The sequence below is a fragment of the Hemiscyllium ocellatum genome, chromosome 21 (genome assembly GCF_020745735.1).
Source record: "Hemiscyllium ocellatum isolate sHemOce1 chromosome 21, sHemOce1.pat.X.cur, whole genome shotgun sequence".
In the NCBI taxonomy this organism is placed as follows: Eukaryota; Metazoa; Chordata; class Chondrichthyes; order Orectolobiformes; family Hemiscylliidae; genus Hemiscyllium; species Hemiscyllium ocellatum.
This window is the reverse complement of record NC_083421.1, coordinates 47,548,215-47,568,058: the sequence shown is the minus strand read 5'-3', so window position 1 is coordinate 47,568,058 and position 19,844 is coordinate 47,548,215. Positions and strand designations below refer to the sequence as shown.

Below are 19,844 nucleotides of genomic sequence, written 5' to 3'. Positions count from 1 at the left end.
TTAAATTTTCAATTTGCTGATTCGGACATACAAATTTTAGTTGAGTGTGGGGTAGTGGAAATGCATAGCAGTTCAAGCAGCGTCTGAGGAGCAGGAAAATCGATGTTTCGGGCAAAAGCCCTTCAACATTTAACATAGAACACTGAACACGTAACTTCTCTTGTAAAACAGGTAGAGACATCTATAATTCAAACAACTATCTTACAGGACAGAGAATTTGGAACAGACTGAACTAAAGTCTGTTCCAACAGTTAACAGATTTCCAATCCCAATAAGCAACTGTATTCATGTCAAATAGTTTGGAACATTCTGGTTGTACTGCTGCTTAAAGGGGGTGGAGATGAACAAAATGATACCTGTGTAAAACTTTCCCAAGTTAAGAGAATCACTGGACATAAAAAGGTAAGGAACTTCCTATAAAAATTGCACCAAACAGAAATGTTGGTGAGAAAGTACTAAAAAAGGTCAAAGTGAAAAGTGATAGTTTCACAAACGTTAATGGAGCTCAGTAAATGATAGTTTCACAAACTACATGTTGTGACAAAACTGAGAAGTTATTGCATGGGGAAAAAACCTCTGACTCAAATTATCCACTTGAAATCCTCACACTTCGTATAAGCTTGCACAAAACTGGAGTGGATAAAAAATTTCAAATCCCAACCAGTTATGAAAAAAAATCACTTCTGTGCAAGTTAATCTACATCTGTACAGGAGGGAGTGCTAGGAATCCATGGGACTTCAAAGGACTATGGTCAAATACGATCAATCAATACCACTCAGTGAAGATATATAAGTGGAGTGACAAATGGATGTTTATTTACTTGCTCAGCATAACTTTCTCCATGAACAGAGCAGATCATTTTTTCTGGTCAAATGTAGAGGTTTCTCACCAAATCATCAGCTCCCTCTCCTTGAAGCAGGTATCACCACAAGTGCATATATTATAGTAAAAGCATGTAATGATCTTAAGAATGAGATACAACTATGACAGCAAGCATTGTTGAGAAAGGCATACTTGCAATGATGTTGAGGGCAGTTCATCTTGCACAGATAAAGGCACAGAAACTAGAGTAACCCCATAAACTTTCGCCCGTGTCTTAACCCTCAAATTATTTTTCCATCATCCCTATCCTCATTGCTCAATTGGGATTGATCAAGCTAATGAAGTTCAATGTATTGATTTTAGAATTCTCATACATTTTTAAATCCCTCCCCATTTTCACCTCTCGCTAGTCTATCATATCCTCTGCCTCAAAACCCTCAATAATATCTGTGCTTCTCTAATTCAGGCCTCTACAAAAGAACATTAGTTAAAAAAAAACTCATTGCTGATTCCTTTTGATGTTCAATATTTTACGTCAGTTAAACATTCTCAGCATGAAAAGTTCAATCGAGTTAATTATCAGGTATCTTGTTTGGTATTTATTCTGAAATCAGCATCATTAAAACAGGTTGTTTGATCAATGTTGCTTGTGGGAGTTTTCTGCTTATAAGTTGGCTACTGCATTTCACACATCATAATTTACTATACTTCCAAAATACTTTAGTGGCTATAAAGCGCTTTAGGAATGACTCTAGGTCTTAACAAAAACTACATAAATCCAAGTTCTTTCTTTTTAATATCCAACTCAGAAATACAATTATTCAGTAAGTTCACTAGGTATTGATTAGGCAGTAATTTTTAATTATGTGCAGGTCATGGACATTCACTTGTGCTCCTTTATGTCTAAACAAGATGGTTTTTGAGACAGTATCCCCATTTTTGAGCCAGAAAACCAAGGTTCAAGTCCACCTGCTCTAGATCTGTGTCATAACATGTCAAAACAGGTAGAATGTCTGCAGAAAGATGGTGACATATTAATAGAAAGAAAAATATCTAAAAGGAGTTCTTGTGGCAGAGTGGTTATGTCCCTACTTCTGAACCTGGAGACCAAGGTTCAAGGCCCATCTATTCCAGAGGTGCCTGATTGGCACCACATCCATAAGAATCCACACCCTCTACTACTGACACTCTGTAACAGCAGTGTATTACCTAAAAGACACACTGCAGAAATTCAAAGATTCTTAGACAACACCTTCCAAACCTTTGATTACTTCCACGTACAAGGGTACGAGCAGCAGGTATATGGGAACACTACTACCTTAAAGCTCCCTTCCACGCCAGTCACTAGCGTGTCTTGAAAATATATCACCATTCCTTCATTGTCACTGAGCCAAATACTGGCATTCCCTCCTGAACGACACTGTGGGTCTACCTACAGGACATGAATTGCAGCAATTTAAGAAGGCGGTTCACCACCAGCTGCTCAAGGGCAAAGAGGGACGGGCAATAAATGCTGGCTAGCCAGCGATGCCCAAGTGCCACAAGCAAACATTAATTTTTTTTTTAAATCTCTGAATCGATCCATTAGGAAACAAGAGCACAGACCTTTGAGCCAGGAGGCCCCAGTTCAAGTTCCACCTGCTCCAGAGGTGTGTAATATCATAAAAACTGAAAGAACTGCAGATGCTGGAAATCTGAAACCAAAACAGAAATTCCTGGAAAAGTTCAACAGGTCTGGCAGCATCTGCGGGCAGAAATCAAAGGTAACACTTCAGGTCCAGTTACCTTTCCTCAGAACTATTCCAGCAATTGAACTTGTCCAGCAAGTTATGCATGTGCACTTGTGTGTTTAGTATCATCTCAAAAGGTTGATTAGAAAATATCTAAATAGGATCAAGTTAAAGATACAGTTGCTCAGTTAAGCAGCACATCTTTTGTAACATGTAACCTGTAAATAAAGTGCCTTCCTGACTTCTTGGAATAGAACACCACGTATAGACTTAAAAATTCTAAGACTATTCACAAACAGTTTCAAACAAGAAGAAAAGGAATTTTTGTTGAACACATTAGCATTTGCTAAGCCTATTTTAAAATAAATAGGTTGTGTTTGTTGAGTTTTTCCTGTGAGTCTCAATTCCTGTAATGGAGCACAAAATAATCCAAACACGGAATTCCTACTGGTGTTCAATCCCAAGCAATTCAAGAATTCGAGATCTCGGCCAAGTTGACTCGCATATGATAGCTATCTTATAGCATGCTCAGTAAATTTACTAGATTTCAAAAGCAGCTGAGAAGCTCCTAGACAAGTACACTGATCGAAAAATCTTCAAAAATGCTGCTGTCCAAGAATGTTTGCAATTACATGTTTTGTTCTAATGAAATGTCTTGATTAATTTTGTTTGTAACTGTCGAAATTATCCAGACAACTGGATTTCGGACTTTTCTGTATTGGTTGACTAGTTGAGATCTGCATAGCTAATTAGAAGAAACATTGCTGAAGACTGCTGCTCGGTCACAGTACACTGGCCATGAAGTTCGAAAGAGGAATCTCAAAATACATGAAGCAAAACCAATAAGAGTTTAACTTTTTTGTTTGCATATGATCTGATTTTATTTTCAAGTGAAATAGGGTTTCCTTAAAAATTCTTTTCAAGTCCAGAAAAAGTAGCATTTCTGAATTTGTTCACATTTAATCCAAAAACAGAAAAGTTACAAAATCATGTGCAAAAGGAAAGTTTATGCATTGAGGTTGGTGGCGGGAGGGGTGGGGGGGGAATAGAAGGGAAGAATATAATTATCAGACATGTTTCATCTTAGATCTATAAATTTCATAATATTTCAGAAGGGGTGATCTTGCATAATAGATATGCATAGATAGGACAAAATACATGAAATGGTGCAGCTTCTTTTTTCCAAAAATACTTCCACCACAAACCTTAGTGAGCTGTTGTCTTTTTCATGCCATGTTGTTTGAAGAAAAAAATACAACTTTGATGAGTGATAACATATTTATGTGATAAACAAGCTTTGACAGCCTTAAATGTTTACATTCCCTAGACATCACTGCAGTCAGTGGCGACAGATACAGAAACCTTTTGAAGTCTTGTCTTGCTTCGTCGTTGTACATCATTACTGATGTAACCAAGGACTCTTATCACCACATTAACTATCATTTTTGAAATTTGAAAGAAATGTCAAAAATAGCGGAGTACAGTACAAAGTTGCAGACTTTCACAAACAAAATTCAAAGATTCAAAGGCAAGAAAATCCTATATAACAAGGAGACAAACTGATATTAAATGCTGACCATGTTTAGAAATAAAAGCACGGACAAGTCTTGGTAAACCTGTTAAACTTTATGGTCATTTTGTTCTCCTTCTCTGTCTGGAAGTTTATATGCACTTAAAATTTAGGACAGAAATTAAAAACACAAAAATTAAATAGCATGTTCAGCCCAGCGTTTTCAAAATGAGACAAATATTGCATAACAAAATATTTTATTAGCAAATTAAAAAAAGTCACTATTTGGAACTTCAACAAATTTTGCATTCCAATTACAGTAAAGCAGACGAGGCCAGCAGTGAGTTAATATGATGGAACTGCTGAACCTCAGTTCAATCATAAAGCAAAATTGAACTAATACTAATAATGGTGCTCTGAGCAGTCAGTACAACAGCAACACTGGTTTGTGAGCAGATTACCCATCTGTCCCCACAGCTTAGCAGTGCTGTTTAGTGGGGCAACAAAGCTTTCCACCAAATAATAAAAAGCTTCAATTTGTCAAAATGCAGCACAATTTGTTTGCATAGATATTCTATTCTGGAAGGATGTATGTTTTTGCTTGATATTGCTGTGTAGCAAGGCAGAAGCAGAAATAAATGCTGTGATGGTGACAGAACAGACTAATGCTGGATTACAGAGTCATTAAGTAAGAGGTTGCAGGTTTGTACCCTAGCAAGATTTCAAAGTTAAGTTAATCATGTTAATTCTATTAAAATTTATTTCAGAATGGCAGGGATATATATGGGAGCCTACCCATGTCTGGTCACTCAGATTTCAAACAAATTTAAGTGTCTTTATTCAACGTAAAATTCTTTTCCAAGTCAGGATGCCGAGTGGCTCACAGAAGGACTCGTAAATGATTGCATGTATTGCTGGCCTTTTCCTTTGAGATGGGGTAGTGGTCAATGATTTGGAGGGTGCTGTCTAAGAATTTCTGCAGTGCATCTTGTAGACATTAGTGCTGCTGAGACACTAGTGCAGGGAGTGAATGTTTGTGGATTTGATGCAGAACAAGTGGGCAATTTTATCCTGGATGGTGTCAAGCTTCCTGTGCTTTGTCAGAACAGCACTCATCCAGGCATACGGTTAGTATCCCAGCACATTCCTGACCTGTACATGTGGACAGGCTTTGCAAAGCTATTGCTATTAAACACACCAATAGCACCTACTGGAAATCTAAAACAAAAATAGTAAATGCTAGAGTCTTCAGAAAAGGTCAATCAATATCTGCAGAGAAAAATGAAGCAGTGATTCAGGTGAATATCCTTTGCAGGTCTGGCAAAGGGCCCCACACCTCAAATCCCAACTCATCAATTTTCTTCACACAGGCAGACTACGCTGGTGTATTTGCAAAATTTTCGATCATACTTCCTGACAACTCTCTGCATTGTTATCAATCTATTAATTGTCAGTCCATCACCTTGACTGAGCAGACAGACTTGAGAGAAAGAGGACCTGATGCTTTCAAATCCAAGTGACAGACTACTGAACAGCTACAATGCTATTCCAAATTTCTTGAGCTAGACAGGAGTGCTTTGAAGGATTATATGAATCCTCAAATACAAATTGAGGTTACGATGAAGAGCACTAATGGAATGCTACACACATTTATATTTTTTGCAGGGAATCAAGAGGTAAGTTTCAGTAACGAAGTTAAATATTTCATGCAGACTTTGTATACAATTTAAGCTTGATTTTTTAAAAATACTTAATTCATAGATTATTCCACAACGTAGGAATCAATTCTGTTTATTTGTCTAGGAAGGCTATAAAACCACAAGAGGGCACGTGCCTCAGTTAGATCAGTTAATACAGCAGGAAAGATTTTCATTTTGATCCTAGATATTGTGCATAAAATGCAACACTCATGCAGGCCACAGGTGGGAAACTCAGCTCTGGCTTGCAGAATGGACAATGTTGACTAAACCCTAAAAGAAAAAGGTTACCTTCAACTACAACGTGATGGATCTAACAATTTCAATGCAGTAAAATGGAATTGCTGGTTTCATTTACTAAAGGATCAAATTCTGTCTTAGATGTAAAGATTAAATTTGACTCATTTTCGTCATTTAATTAGCAACACTATTCTTTTGATTGAAAAATAACTGGTTTTCTCCATTCTGAGGATATGTAAGTTTGACACAGATATGCAAATTGCTCATAGATCTTCAGAACTGTATTTATGACACCTGTCACCTGTCTCACGTTGTTAATTAGACACATGTATAATGTATGTCTCAGAATCTCTAACTCAAGTAGTTAACAGAAACACTGATTATGGAGTTTGAAAAAGCATGAGAGTTCTTTTTGAAAGTGGCTACTTAAATTTAACTGTTATAAGAAAAGCCAGCCTCGCTAGAGAATGAACAAGCAGAAAGATGAAAATTATTGAATTCTTCATTGAAGACCATTCAGTCTCTCAAGTCTGTTTCATCATTCAATTAGATTACAGCTGGTTACCATCTTAAGCCCATCTGCCCATTTTGATTCTTTGATTCTGAATATTCTTGTCTAACAAAAATCTATGAACCTCAGTATTGAATGTTTCTATGTATACAATTGCAGTTTGTTTTAGAGAGCAGTGTTTCAGAGATCTGCTACCCTTTGTATTAAGTTGTACTTCCTGGTATTATTCCAGAAGGGCTAGCTATAATGCGAAAATAGTTACCACCCATATTCTAGAATCCTCCACTGTAAGAAACAGTTTCTCTCCAAACAACCTTTTTATTCATTTAATGATCTTAGATTAGATCACCCCATAATTTTCCCTTCTTGAAGTAAATGCAAAGTGCTCTTATCTTAGTAAAAAAAAATTTTAAGAGTATTTGCACATTTACTGCCCATCCCTAAATGCCTTTAAGTAGTGATAGACCACTTTCTGGAATTGCTGCAGTCCCTGTAACATAGATACACCCATAATATCATTAGTAAGGAAGCTGCAGGATCTTGACAATGAGAAAGCAGCAATATAAGTCCATGTCAGGTTCATGTGTGAAATGAAGGGGAACGTGCAGGTGGTGGCTGTAATTTAACCATTTTAGCCCTGCTTTCATTCTGGTGAAAGTCAAACACCTTCAGTTTGAACTCTTTCAGCCTTTGCTTCTGAAAATTATTTGCGAAATCCATTGCTGTTAAATTTAAGGTGCTCAGTGACACACCCAAATCGCAAAAAGCTTACACAACAGTATAGACTCAAAAGCAAATCAGTGTCATGAAATACAGCAAACTCATTACAGACTATGCATTATGCATACAGTACATGTAATATATATGCTGAGAATTTAGATTGAAATTGTTTAATATATTAGTTGCTTTTTGTGAAGTTCTGCTTGCTGTGCAACATTTGCCATTTTGAGATCATCTAATACAATGGTATAAAACTACATCAAATGCATTTGCAGATCACTCCACCTGCAGTCATTTTGCCCTTGGGTATGGTACTCTGAAAGCCAAACTAATTCCACAACTACTACTTCCACCTTGTAGGGCATTAAAATAAAGGGTACAGGAACAGCTGTCTGATAATGGCATAAAAGACTATAATTTCATGCAAGTGAAATATCCTGACCATTAATTCTTTGTTGTTTAGCCCATAACGGTAACTTTACACCATAACAGAAACTAAACTTCAAGTCAGAAGCATGTCTACATAAAAACAATGTCAACAGCATTTATTTCATTTCACCTGCGGTCTTGACATCTCAATCTCTTTTAGCAACATGACTTGTATACCTCGGATTGGAATTACTCTTTGATTTAGCGATTAAGAATGTAGCAATTTTAAGTTGAGCCTTTACCATAATTTGTTAATTTTGCCAAAGCCAGTCAAGAAATAAATATGGCTCAATGTTAAAAAGGCAACAGCAAATCTTACTGAAGTGATCTGTGCAATGTCCCATCATTCTACAAAGTCATCAACATTATCAGAGAGACCCAAGAACACTAAAAAGGATACTAGTGCCAACTTATCAAATCTTCGCATGAATCAACATCACAACTGAAAGCAAAGTTAAAAATCATATAACACCAGGTTATAGTCCAACAGGTTTAATTGGAATGACAGTAGCTTTCGGAGCGACGCTCCTTCATCAAGTGATAGTGGAGGGCTCGATCGTAACACAGAATTTATAGCAAAAATTTAGTGTGAGGTAACTGAAATTATACATTGAAAAATTGATTGTCTGTTAAGCCTTTCATCTGTTAGAATACAGTGAAAGTTTCACTTCTTTCATGTGTAAACCACAAAACCTTTTTTTAAAAAGTTAGCTGTGAACAATGGTGATAGTTAGACAATATGTTGAATGTGTTGGCCCCCTGTGTTCTCTGTCTATGCCATGATGTTATCTCACTTTTTAGATTAGAATCAGAGTTTTACATAAATTCATGCAGTCTTTCAGCTCAAAGTTCTACATGAATGCATACAGTTTTTCAGCAAAGTACAATGTAACTCTGCAAGTACAAATTCACCCCAAAAGGATGAATTTGTACTTGCAGAGTTACATTGTACTTTGCTCAAAAAATTCATGCATTCATGTAGCACTCTGTTATCTCACTTTTTAGATTAGAATCAATCTAAACATCATGGCATAGACAGAGAACACAAAGGGCCAACACCTTCAACATATTGTCTAGCTAAGACCATTGTTAACAGCTAACCCGGGAATGCAACTTTTAAAAAAGGTTTTGTGATTTACGCATGAAAGAAATGAAACTATCACTGTATTCTAACAGATGAAAAGCTTAACAGACAATCAGTTTTTCAATGTATAATTTCAGTTACATGATACTAAATTTTTGCTATAAATTCTGTGTTACGATTGAGCCCTCCACTATCACCTGACGAAGGAGCGTTGCTCCGAAAGCTAGTGTGCTTCCAATTAAACCTGTTGGACTATAACCTGGTGTTGTGTGATTTTTAACTTTGTACACCTCAGTCCAACACCGGCATCTCCAAATCATGACAACTGAAAGCAGTTTGTGAAGATAATTGGTTAGGATCTGTTAGCATCAAACAATTGCTGTTACAGTTTCAAATATTAGGTTTCTGCCACTAGAGGTCCTCAATGGGCCATATAGAAAGCAACGCTGAAATTAAACAGCAGACAACTCATTATGTAACATTATGATTTACTTCAATGGGTCCCAACTGGTTTTTAATACAGAAATTTTCAACATATTGGTAAATATTAAAATAATTGAATTTGCTTTTCATAAGAATGTACAAAATTGACAAACAGGAAACGAACTGATTCAATGAACTTGCCCCATGCAGTTGCAGTGCAGTTGTGTATCACCTTTCCCCAAGCTTTTCATTAACATGCAGGAGCAAAAACCCTGATCATTACAGAAACAGAAGCTGGAACATTTCTGACCCCTTGTTAAAAAAAAGACCGCTATACCACAGTGACCATAAAGCACATCAGCCAACCTCGCACCTTTGTTTTGCACATAACCAGAAACTTGTCCAACTCCTTTCCGAAAAGAACAAATCCACATTCAAGACATGAACTGGAAAGACTAATATATCCTCTATAGAAAGAAATACCTCTGGATATCTCACATATTCACATATCCTCAGCGTTTCCCCACTCTTCCCAACTGGAATAGTCTATCCACTTTCACATTCCCTTATGATTTTAAATAACTCAATTTTGGGCCCATGCTTTGTGAGAGGTGTCTTAATTTTACTGTGGTTAACTAAAATAATTTCAAATGAGAATCAATCTACTGGCTGAGCACCTAAGCTACCTCGGAGTGCTTCCCAAGATTTCCATGTCGCCCACCAAACTAGAGGATCATTTTCTAGATGAAAGCAATGGACAACGTTTTGTTTTCAGCTTTATATTAGATCATGTTGGTAATAGATCCTAAAAGTCTATTTGCTTTGTTATAAATCTTGTGGCACTAGTTATGAACACAAAAGTTTGTGTATTAAAACAACTTGGTCTCTTTCATGCTGACAGACTGGTTTGAACCCCTGCAAGGTATAAACACACAATATACCTGGAATTTTCTACCACCTAATACACAAACAACACATTTTGTAAAATACAGTATGTTATGTAAATCCTGAAACTGTTAAATGACTAAATTTAAACACGTTTGTAAAACATAAATGGACTCCACCCGGAATTACACAGAAAGCAGGCAATCTGGAACCCATTTCTCAAATCCGACAACTCGGATAGATCTTGAGCTCTGGCATTGTATCACAATGCATGCACAGGCCATTAACCCTCAACTAAAACACCACAGCATAATCCTTGGTCTTGCACAGCTTCATGTCATATGTGATAGCCCTGATCCAGCCAAACCTTAAGTATAGCCAGCAAATTATTCTGACCATTGTATGCTGCACAATGTACATCATACAATTTACACAATGTACTGACTGTTCCTTTGTATCCTACAGTCCTCCACAAGGACATCATTGCAAACTGCATCAGGACTTCATAAACCTTACAGATGTAATATATATTCTAAAGCAAAATTAATTTAAAAGATCCTGAAATGAAATAGTGCTGACATGCTAGACTGTTATTCTGTCAGTATCAGATTTAAGACATCATTAAACTGATAACTAAACTTCTTTTTACAACCTGGGAGATAACAGTAACTAAATATTCGAGCATTAAACTGCTGGTAACTGCTTTAGGAAATACAGTAAACAACATAATGAAGGAAATTTGAAAACCTGGTCATGAGCTTTTTCAGCAATGTTGAAATACAGTCTATGCAGACAAACAAAAGAGCCTTGCATACTTTCAAAGGCAAAGGATCAATATTTTCTCCTTTATCACCTTCAGCTTAATAACCCAGTTTATAATGTCAATCCCAGCTGACTACACACAGCAAAAAATCATTCACTAATTCCTTTTTTCATTTAGTAGACAGACCACAAACCTTTGGTCCCTGTAGTTCTGCTCTAGTCAATGATTGGGTTTTCGCAAGACTGAAAGCCAAGTAAAGTTTAACAAGGAACTTAAAAATCGTCAATGTTTTATCCTTTTCAGTACAACACATTTTTTGTCATAAAACAGTAAAATAAAATATTTGTAGCTCATGCAAGTTTTAATGTGAACCTACTTGGGGACACAATGTTTTAATTTGTATTATTAAGTTTAAAAAGAGTAATTTATTATTGCTTGACAAAGTATTTCCACACAATGGTTCTGGTTTTTACAAATCAAAAGCTGAAATAACAAGAATAAGGTTTTGGATGGAATTTGTATTCCAAAGCTGAAAATTACCATTTTGCAAATCAGTCCACAAAGCAACGTGTGTAAACCAAAGGACACAAACCATCTGGCCACTCCAAAATCAAAGTTCAGTAAGGCTATTTCTTTTAATTTCAATTCTTAATTATGTTCAAAAATATGTCAATTAAAAATAAAGTGACTTAAAATCATTTGTTTGTACTATAAGAATGCCTCAGGCATATGCTTCCCTATATTGAAACCAAGATTCCTAAATTGTAAGGACAAATGGAGGTGGAAACAAATGCAGCCCATATAATGAGAAAGAAAAATTTGGTTTTGTTGCAAGTCATCATTTAAACCTCTGATTATGGTGGTAAAGTGAAAAATTAGATAGTTTAGCAAAAACTGAAATGTCCTTCAAAACAGAAATGCTAGGAAGTAATAATTTGGAATTCTCTCTTTTCCATTTGTGGTCTCAACGAGCTCCAAATACAAGGCAGCAAACAAGTATATGTGCAGTTGGGTTATACCTACTTGCAGCAAATCCTTATTTATAATTTTGTAATGTAATGCACCAGGAAACTGGAATCCAGTAAGTGCATGATTGGTGTGCCCAAAATTCTAGATCACTGCAACTCTGAAATTGAGGCAATACATCATCTCACCTTTCAATAACCACAGTGTTCCATGTGGCAGAACTGTAGTTCCAGTTTAGGATTTCAAAAATTGACACAATGGTTTCTGTACAATATTTACACTATTACAATGGTAAATTCAATATCAAAAATTGCAGTGAATCAGCAACTGTCAATTAAGTGACTATCTCTGGAATGACTCATTTCCGAGGCATTGAGCTCAGAAGTCAGATAGTTCACCAGTCCTAAAGCTTGATGGACATAGCAACAAGTATAGAAAAGGGCGAGAAGTTTAAATGAAAGCAATTGGGACCTGGAACCAATGTGCAACAACAAGTTGTAGTGATAATCTAAGCAAAATAGATGGACAACAGAGCTTTAGAGGAGCTGAATGGTATAAATTAGACGGCTGGGCAGGCATTGGAATAATTGAATATGGAAATATCTTGGCAAAGATGAAGGTTGCGGCTGCAAACAGACTAAGGGAGGAATGGAAAAAAATGATGTTGCACAAGTGAGAGTGGGTAGTCATTCTGATGGAGAGCTATGGGATCAAATGCTTGATTCAGGATCAAATTTAATGTTTAGGCTTCAAACAGTCCAGTTGAATGAGCTAGATAGCTGGAATGAGCGCACAACTGGTAGTGTGGTTGAATATGCTAATTTTTATCTTCCCAATATTACATTGGAGGAAATTATGATCTATTCAAAAGAATATTGAACAAACATTCTTACAAGAAAGGAATAACAGAGGAGTCGGAACAAATAGCTGTAGTCCAGTCTTGCATGTGGATGCTAACCTCATATGTAGATAAGCAAGTGAGGACAGTCAAGAATAGATCCTGCAGGAACAAAGCATCGCTCTAACTGTATTTGAATAGGTGAGTTGAGGGAAGCAAGGGTAGTGTTACTAAAATGAATAATGGAAAAGGAGTGCATAGAAGGATAGCATAGCCCAGTATCTCCAAGGCTACAGGGCGATCAACATACATTGTTCACAATCAGGAGGGTATTATTTCATATTTTTCATTTGGCCATTTAAGTGCTGTGACAGTTGAAGATAGTAGAACTGAGTTGTAGAATTGGGAGAGAACAACTGTTTCAGGGACTTGAACTGAAAGGAAGGCTGTAGGTGGGGTAATAATTTGGCAGCACAAAGGAATAAAAAGGTGAGCCATTGTAGGTGGTAATGATAAAATGGAGGTGGCTTAAAATGACTACTTACCTCAGCTATTTTGTAGACCAGGAATACAATTAAACTAATCTAGATTAAAAGGTTAGTCCAATTAACAATTATGAAACAATCAAATATTATAAAAATTATTCAAATTCACTTTAGAAGAGAAAACTTGGCCTACATACAACTCCAGACCCACTACAAATTGGCTGATTCTTAAGTCACCCCTGAAATAGTACAGAGAGCCATTCAATTGTATCTAATTACAACTGATCAAAATGGTTGGGAGGAACTTCACCATATATACTGTAGTCCAAGAAAGCTGCTCACCACCATTTTCTAAAAGACAGCTAGGGATAGGTGATAAATGCTGGCCTTGCACATTTCAAGAACAAATAAAAAGGAAAGCGTTGGATAGTCCACAGTTTAGTGGGAATTAGGCTAACGGAACAACAGTTGGTTGAGATAGACTCATAGATGGAAATTATGCGAGGTGCCTGCTTTTATTTTGGTGGGTGGGGGGGAAATGGCAACAGTACTTGATGCACTTACTCCTCCTTTTCTGCACCTTACCAAGATAAATCTCAAATTGATAACCGCCAGAAACAATTCATCAATCAAGTTATGCAAACACATTTGACAACTGGCTTTGAGCTGCCATTCTTAAGGTTTTTAAGGTGAAAGGAAACATACTCGTGCAAGAAAGATTTAAAACATGCAATTCTGATGTATGTTTAATGTAGAGAAACTTGCTAATGCATGAAAGGAAATCCTTAAAAGGCATGCCTTTGATGTTGCTAGCCTACAGCTTAATTAGGATTGCTTTGGTGATGCCTAAAACTTGATTATTTGTCATTTCTCATCCCCCCACCCCCCCTTCCATTAATAACTGTGCTCCTCCTGATTGGCTATAATCCATAAAGTTGTCCCTCTCCATTTTGGCTTCAGAAGACAAATTAGGACCACCTCACTAAGTCTAACATATAACTCAACACAATTTGAACATACACATTCTAAAATGAGAATTTGGAAGTTGTAAGCTTCTCCCCTACCACAGAATAGCATGAAAAAAAATCATAAAACCAATTACAACCAGGAAAGTTAGAAATGAAGGTAACTGTACTTTGTCTTGTACAGCAACATAATAATATCCATGACTAAGCTGCCATTGAATGAGTTGCCAGGCTAACACTTTTGCTGATGCAAGTTAAAAAGCTTTGCTTTAAAACGCAAAAATACTATATTATGTTCCCTGCCATACTGTATACACAACTGTAAGACCCAACATACGTCCTGATATTTTAAACAAACAAAAATCAACAAATTCTTTAGAAATTGGAAAGATTTTGTTCTTCGTCTCAGAGAAGTCATTTCTGTGATCATATTTAGCATTCATGAATCCATAATAAGCAATTTCTCCACCTGTAGAACACTGTCACTATGAGACATGTTGCAAGTTATTCCGGCAAACAAGATCTTTCTAATGGCAGTGAACTGCAGCACCAACGACTGACAATTCAGTTACAAATGACAAGCGACCAGAGGTTTAGTCTCAGGTTTACAGTTGCATGGTAGCAAGTGGCTGAGTTTGAAAGCATTTCCAATGAAAATCCCACTTCCCTCAGTAAAAAACAGGCAGTGAAAAAAGTTAGGAATAAGAATAAAATAGATCAAGCAGGAGTACAAGTCGTCTCCTCTGCCTCGATATCATGATTTTATGGCTAACTGCAGCACTGTGCACACTGAACATTTTCATATCAGGAAAAACCCTAGCAAATCCACCTCGTAGTTCACCAATAGAAATACCGTGTTTGCCACTACAACAGTATTTTGTTTTTGAAAAAGTAACAACTTTAGAAGTCAAATCAGGACGTGCTTGCTACAAAAGAGTGATTAATATACAGTCTTTTAAAAAAAACATACCTGGGGAGATTAGGAGCAGGACTTGGCGAAGAGGAGGATGTCAGGCATGTAGTTGTTACTGTAGCTGTTGACACCACCTGCGTCCTAGGAACTCTTCCCATTCTGTACCAGACTCCCATGTTGTTCAGTTCCCTGAATATTACACAAAATAAGTTAACGTTTTCTTTTAAATCAGAATCATTTCCATGCAAAAACATTCACTGAAATGAAAGCAATTCCAAGTGTTCATTTTTGAACTGTGAAATGTCATGATGGGCTAAATATCAAAATTTACTAAAGATCATGGAATTTTTATACTGCCAACTCAGCTTCTAAGCAGCATACCAGTAAAGAGTAATGTGTTGATGCTTCCTTTGGAATCAGGAATTATATACCAGGTAGTCAAATGGTAAATCCGAACAGGGACATTTTATTTATGATGCTCACACCTCCACAGCCAGTTTTAGCCTGGAACCAAGCTCCTCCTCTCCAAGTAACCTGACTAGCTCTCACTCTCAACTATGTACATAACACCGCTCCTCTGTTATTTTAGAACTTCCACTGATAAGCATACATACAATTATAACTGCTATGCAAGCACTATGGAAACAACAAAAAAAGGGAAACAAAAAAAAGAGAAACAAAATCACCCTTTGTAGTTTACAATGAAACGTGATCAGTCTGTCAGGGGGATGGTAATTCCTCAAGGACCATTTCCTAGCGTAGGTTCCAGGGCTTCAACAATCTCTTGTTGTTCCGTAGTTAGGTTTCTCTCCGATTGGCTATTGTTGCTCTGTGATGCTGTTGTCTCCTCCCTGGCTCGGAAACACATAACTCAGTTGACACCACTGGTCCCATTTGGACCAGCTCAGTATTCCGAGGGACGCCCCCTACTGATGAAGTGCAGCAACCAGCCAGACAGCACGTGTCCTTCAGACAAGTTAATCCCTAGCTGCACCGTGTATGACAACGGTCTCTTTTGAGCCACTGTTGGGATCAGTTTCTCCCCAGATGTATAATTCCTGGCTAATACAGTCTCTCCTCTTTGGAATACCTTCAACCTTGAGATTCCTTCCTTTCTGGCCATCTGACTTTCTTGATTTCACTCTACCACCTTTCTGGTCTCTTCCAGCCTTAGTAAGTCAAAAATGGTTCTCAGCTGGCAGTTGAACATTAACAATGCCAGCAAACACTGGGTTGTCATGTGTGGTGTGTTCTCTACACATTGAGGAACTTGTTGACTCACCGTCCTAGCAAACCTCCCCCTGTGAACCCTTTAAGGCCTGCTTCAACATTTGAACAAATCTCTTCACTTGTTGCAGCGTGAAACAGAGCTGATCTCACATGTCTGACTGTACGATTTTCCTCGAACTCCTACGCCACAAACTGAACCACTGTCACTCACAACCTCGTAAATATTTCATCCAGGTGATCCATCATTCCTTCCGTCAATACTGATTTCACGACTGCCACTTGGAGCCTCCTGGAGTGTACATCCATAACCACTATCTGTCCCGCAACTGCTGCTGCAAAATTGATGTGAATCTGTTGGCATGGTGTTTGAGGCTGTTCCCATAGGTTAAGGGACGATAACAGCAGTGCAATCCTTACTAACGCACAGCATTCATATGATCCTAGTTTCTCCTCAATCTGGAAGCCTATATTCGACCATCAAAAATACCTCCTCACTATCTCCTTCATTCGCACCATGTCGGGGTACCCTTGTTTTGGCAGCTTTTCCCTTAAAAAGGGGAGCGATAACAACTCTCATTCGCCATATTAAACACTCACTCACCCATAATGGACAACTCCCACCTCCTGGATAGGTAAAGGAGTAGTTCTGCGCAGTTTCCATGAGTGGTCCTTCCTCTCAGAACTAAAGTCTACCACTTGGCTCAAAACCAGGTCATTCCAAGTAACATTCCGCACCTAAGTTGCTGACACTGGTTCCTTGTCATCCTAGGAAAAGTCGTAATTTTCAGGTTCCAGTCAGGAACACCTTTATTCCACGGTAGTGACAATATTGACATAACATCTGCATTGCCATGAATCTCCATTTGACATTATTTGATTTCATAGGAATAGACTTGATAGAGCCAATGCTCATCTCTGCAAGCATGCAAACACCATTGACAGTATTCCCGTATCCTGGCCAAAAATGGAGGTTACAGGTCTGTGGTCAGTCAGTAGCACTAAGTGCCCAATGTAAAGGAAATGGGTGAACTTATGACGGAACACTATGCTCTGTGACTTGAGCAAAATTCTCCTCCATCTTTGTTAGTGACCTCAATGCAAACACAATGGGCCTTTCTTCTCCATTCAGGAAGATGTGTGACAGTACCCTATAAGGTGGGGTGTCACACATTCAATCCAACTTTGGATTGAAAGTCTAATGCACAGGTTTTAGCACGGTTACCAGGTCAGACAAGAACTTGCCATAACAATTTACAAGTTTCAAGCAAGGTCTCAGTTCAGGCTCATTCTCTGGTCTAGGGGCCTTCATGATAGCCTCCATCTTCTTGGGCACCTTGTGTAGTCCTCACCATTAGATTACATGTTCAAATACTCTATGGAGTTTTTTTTTAAATCTTGCAATTCTCTCTTTTTACTTGTACACTGTGCTCCTGCAATCTTTTTAGGGTTCTTTTAAATTTTTCTGCTTCTCCAGCAGATCCAGCTGACTCCCTGTCTACTTGCTGGCTGGAGATATGTCTTGTCCTCAGGGTTATTTCATTCCAACTCCCCTTCTCTTGTTTGCTTTGAACATGGCAGTTCAGGCAATATGGCCCACTCACTTGCACCTGCAGCACTGGGCTTCTTGGATCCAACACATTGACTCCTTGCAACCATATCAGTGGCATTCTATAGTTGGTACCGCACTTTGCTGAGTTTCAACTACCTGATGTACCTGGGTGTTGTCAACCAACTGGGTTTCTTTACTCGCAACCACTCCATTGAGGGAGCAATTTCTCCTTGTTACTGACTTCCGTTAGATGGCTTCATGTTGGAGACCACAAACCAAACTGTGCTGTCAGGCACCTTGGGGGTACCTTCCAATTTTGCTGTACTCTGCAAACCTCTTAAAGGCAACCACAAATCACGCAATGGACTCTCCTTTGTGTTATACCCGTTTGGGAAATAATTTCCTACCTCTTTACATAGCTCTTGGAATGTCTTCTCTGGGAGAATTGCAAAGGTCTAGCTCACAATGGTACTACTAAAAAAAACAGTACCATGATGTCCTCAGCCACATTAATTTGGTCTTAAAAACAAAAAAAAAGTGTTCCATTCATATAGAGTCCAATTTTCTCTCTCTTCATCGCCTTAAATTCTGCTTGCCATTTCGTTTTCCTGCAGCAGGGATTTTTCCTGCTACTTTAGTCTTATAGCCATTCGCAGCCTGAGTCCCCTCAGTGAACACTCCTGTGTCAGCCACTCCCTCACCATCTGTGTTACTGTACCGTTCCTCCCTGGCGTCACCAGCAATCCAAGGCCCCTTACAACTGCTCTCTGCGACAACTTCAGTAGTTCCCAGGTATGTACTTTCTTCTTCAGTCATCGGCCCAACTGCTGCTCTCAGCTCAGACCCGAGCGAGTACCTTCTTTCCTAGCACCAACCACAGACAGAGCCCCCTTATGACCACTTCCTGTCACCTTACCTCCTTACAACATTTCCAAAGTCCAGGCGCTCCCCCGGCCAAACAAAAAAAATTTGCAGAGTTGGTGAGTCAGATCCCATTTCATCACTGGGTGATACATTGATCTTTTCTTTGAAACAACGAATTATGTACCAGGTAGATAAATGGTAAATCTGAACAGGAACATCTTATTGAGGATTCTCACACTTCCACAGCCAGTTCTAGACGGCCCCTCAATGTCATCTGACCAACTGTCTCAAAAGGGCAGCACCCCCAACTATGTACATAATGTTTTAAGTGTGACCTGTTAAGATTTCTCTTTCAGATACCAATTTACTTGTCATATGTTTCCAGCATTACCTGCTTTCAGAAAACTTCATTACACAAACTTTCATTTACAAAACTTTCACACTCTCAGGGTGTCCCTAAGCATTTACAATTAAATAGTTTTGAAGGATAGTTGCTGTTGTAAGTTAAGAAATGTGTGCAGCAAGGTTCCACAAACACCTACATAAAAGCGAATTAATAATCAATTTTAGCAATCTAGATTGAAAAACAAATGTTAGACAAATGAAGTCCCCTGTTCTTCAAAAAGATGTGTCATGGAATCTTTTATATTAAAACTAAGAGGCAGACAATTTAACTTCACATCCAAAAGATAGCAACTCTAACAGCAGAACACAGTGGAAAGTCAGCGTTGACTTTATGCCGGTCTCTGGGATGGAAGATGAACCCAAAAGCTCTGAATCAAAGCTGAGAATGCTACTGAGCTACAGCTGAGACGACCTGTAATCTCACAACTACAGGAAAATTTGCTGTTGACTTCATGCTACTGCCAAACTCTCACTTCTGGACTATCTTACTGTGGGCAATAAATTTGGGCTTAACCAGTTATATCCACGTTAGTGAATACAAATTAGCAAGGTGAACAACATTTAACCAACGTGTGAGCAACTTAATCTCAGTTAAATAGAGAAGTGAGAAGTAACGCTTTTTAAAAAAAAAGGAGAAAGATGATTGGTAAGAGTAATTTGTGTCAGAATCTAAGTTGGGAAACAAATGCCTTTCAGAATCAGATAAGTAAAACTAAATACTCCTTTTAGATTTTAGAGAGGTGCAGGTTGAGGCTCTTGGAACAAAATCAGTCCAAGTAGTCAACATGGAACAAGAGATGCCATTAACAAAAGT

At 38.0% G+C, this 19,844-nt stretch overlaps 1 protein-coding gene across 2 annotated transcripts in view; it reads right to left on the bottom strand.

Moving 5' to 3' along the window:
- Positions 1–19,844, bottom strand: part of mvb12ba (multivesicular body subunit 12Ba) — a 171,043-nt gene that overhangs the window by 98,012 nt on the left and 53,187 nt on the right. For both annotated transcript variants that reach the window (XM_060841079.1, XM_060841080.1), the window contains exon 6: positions 15,040–15,171. In XM_060841079.1, the coding sequence (XP_060697062.1) occupies positions 15,040–15,171 (132 nt within the window). The remainder of the gene's footprint in view (positions 1–15,039; positions 15,172–19,844) is intronic.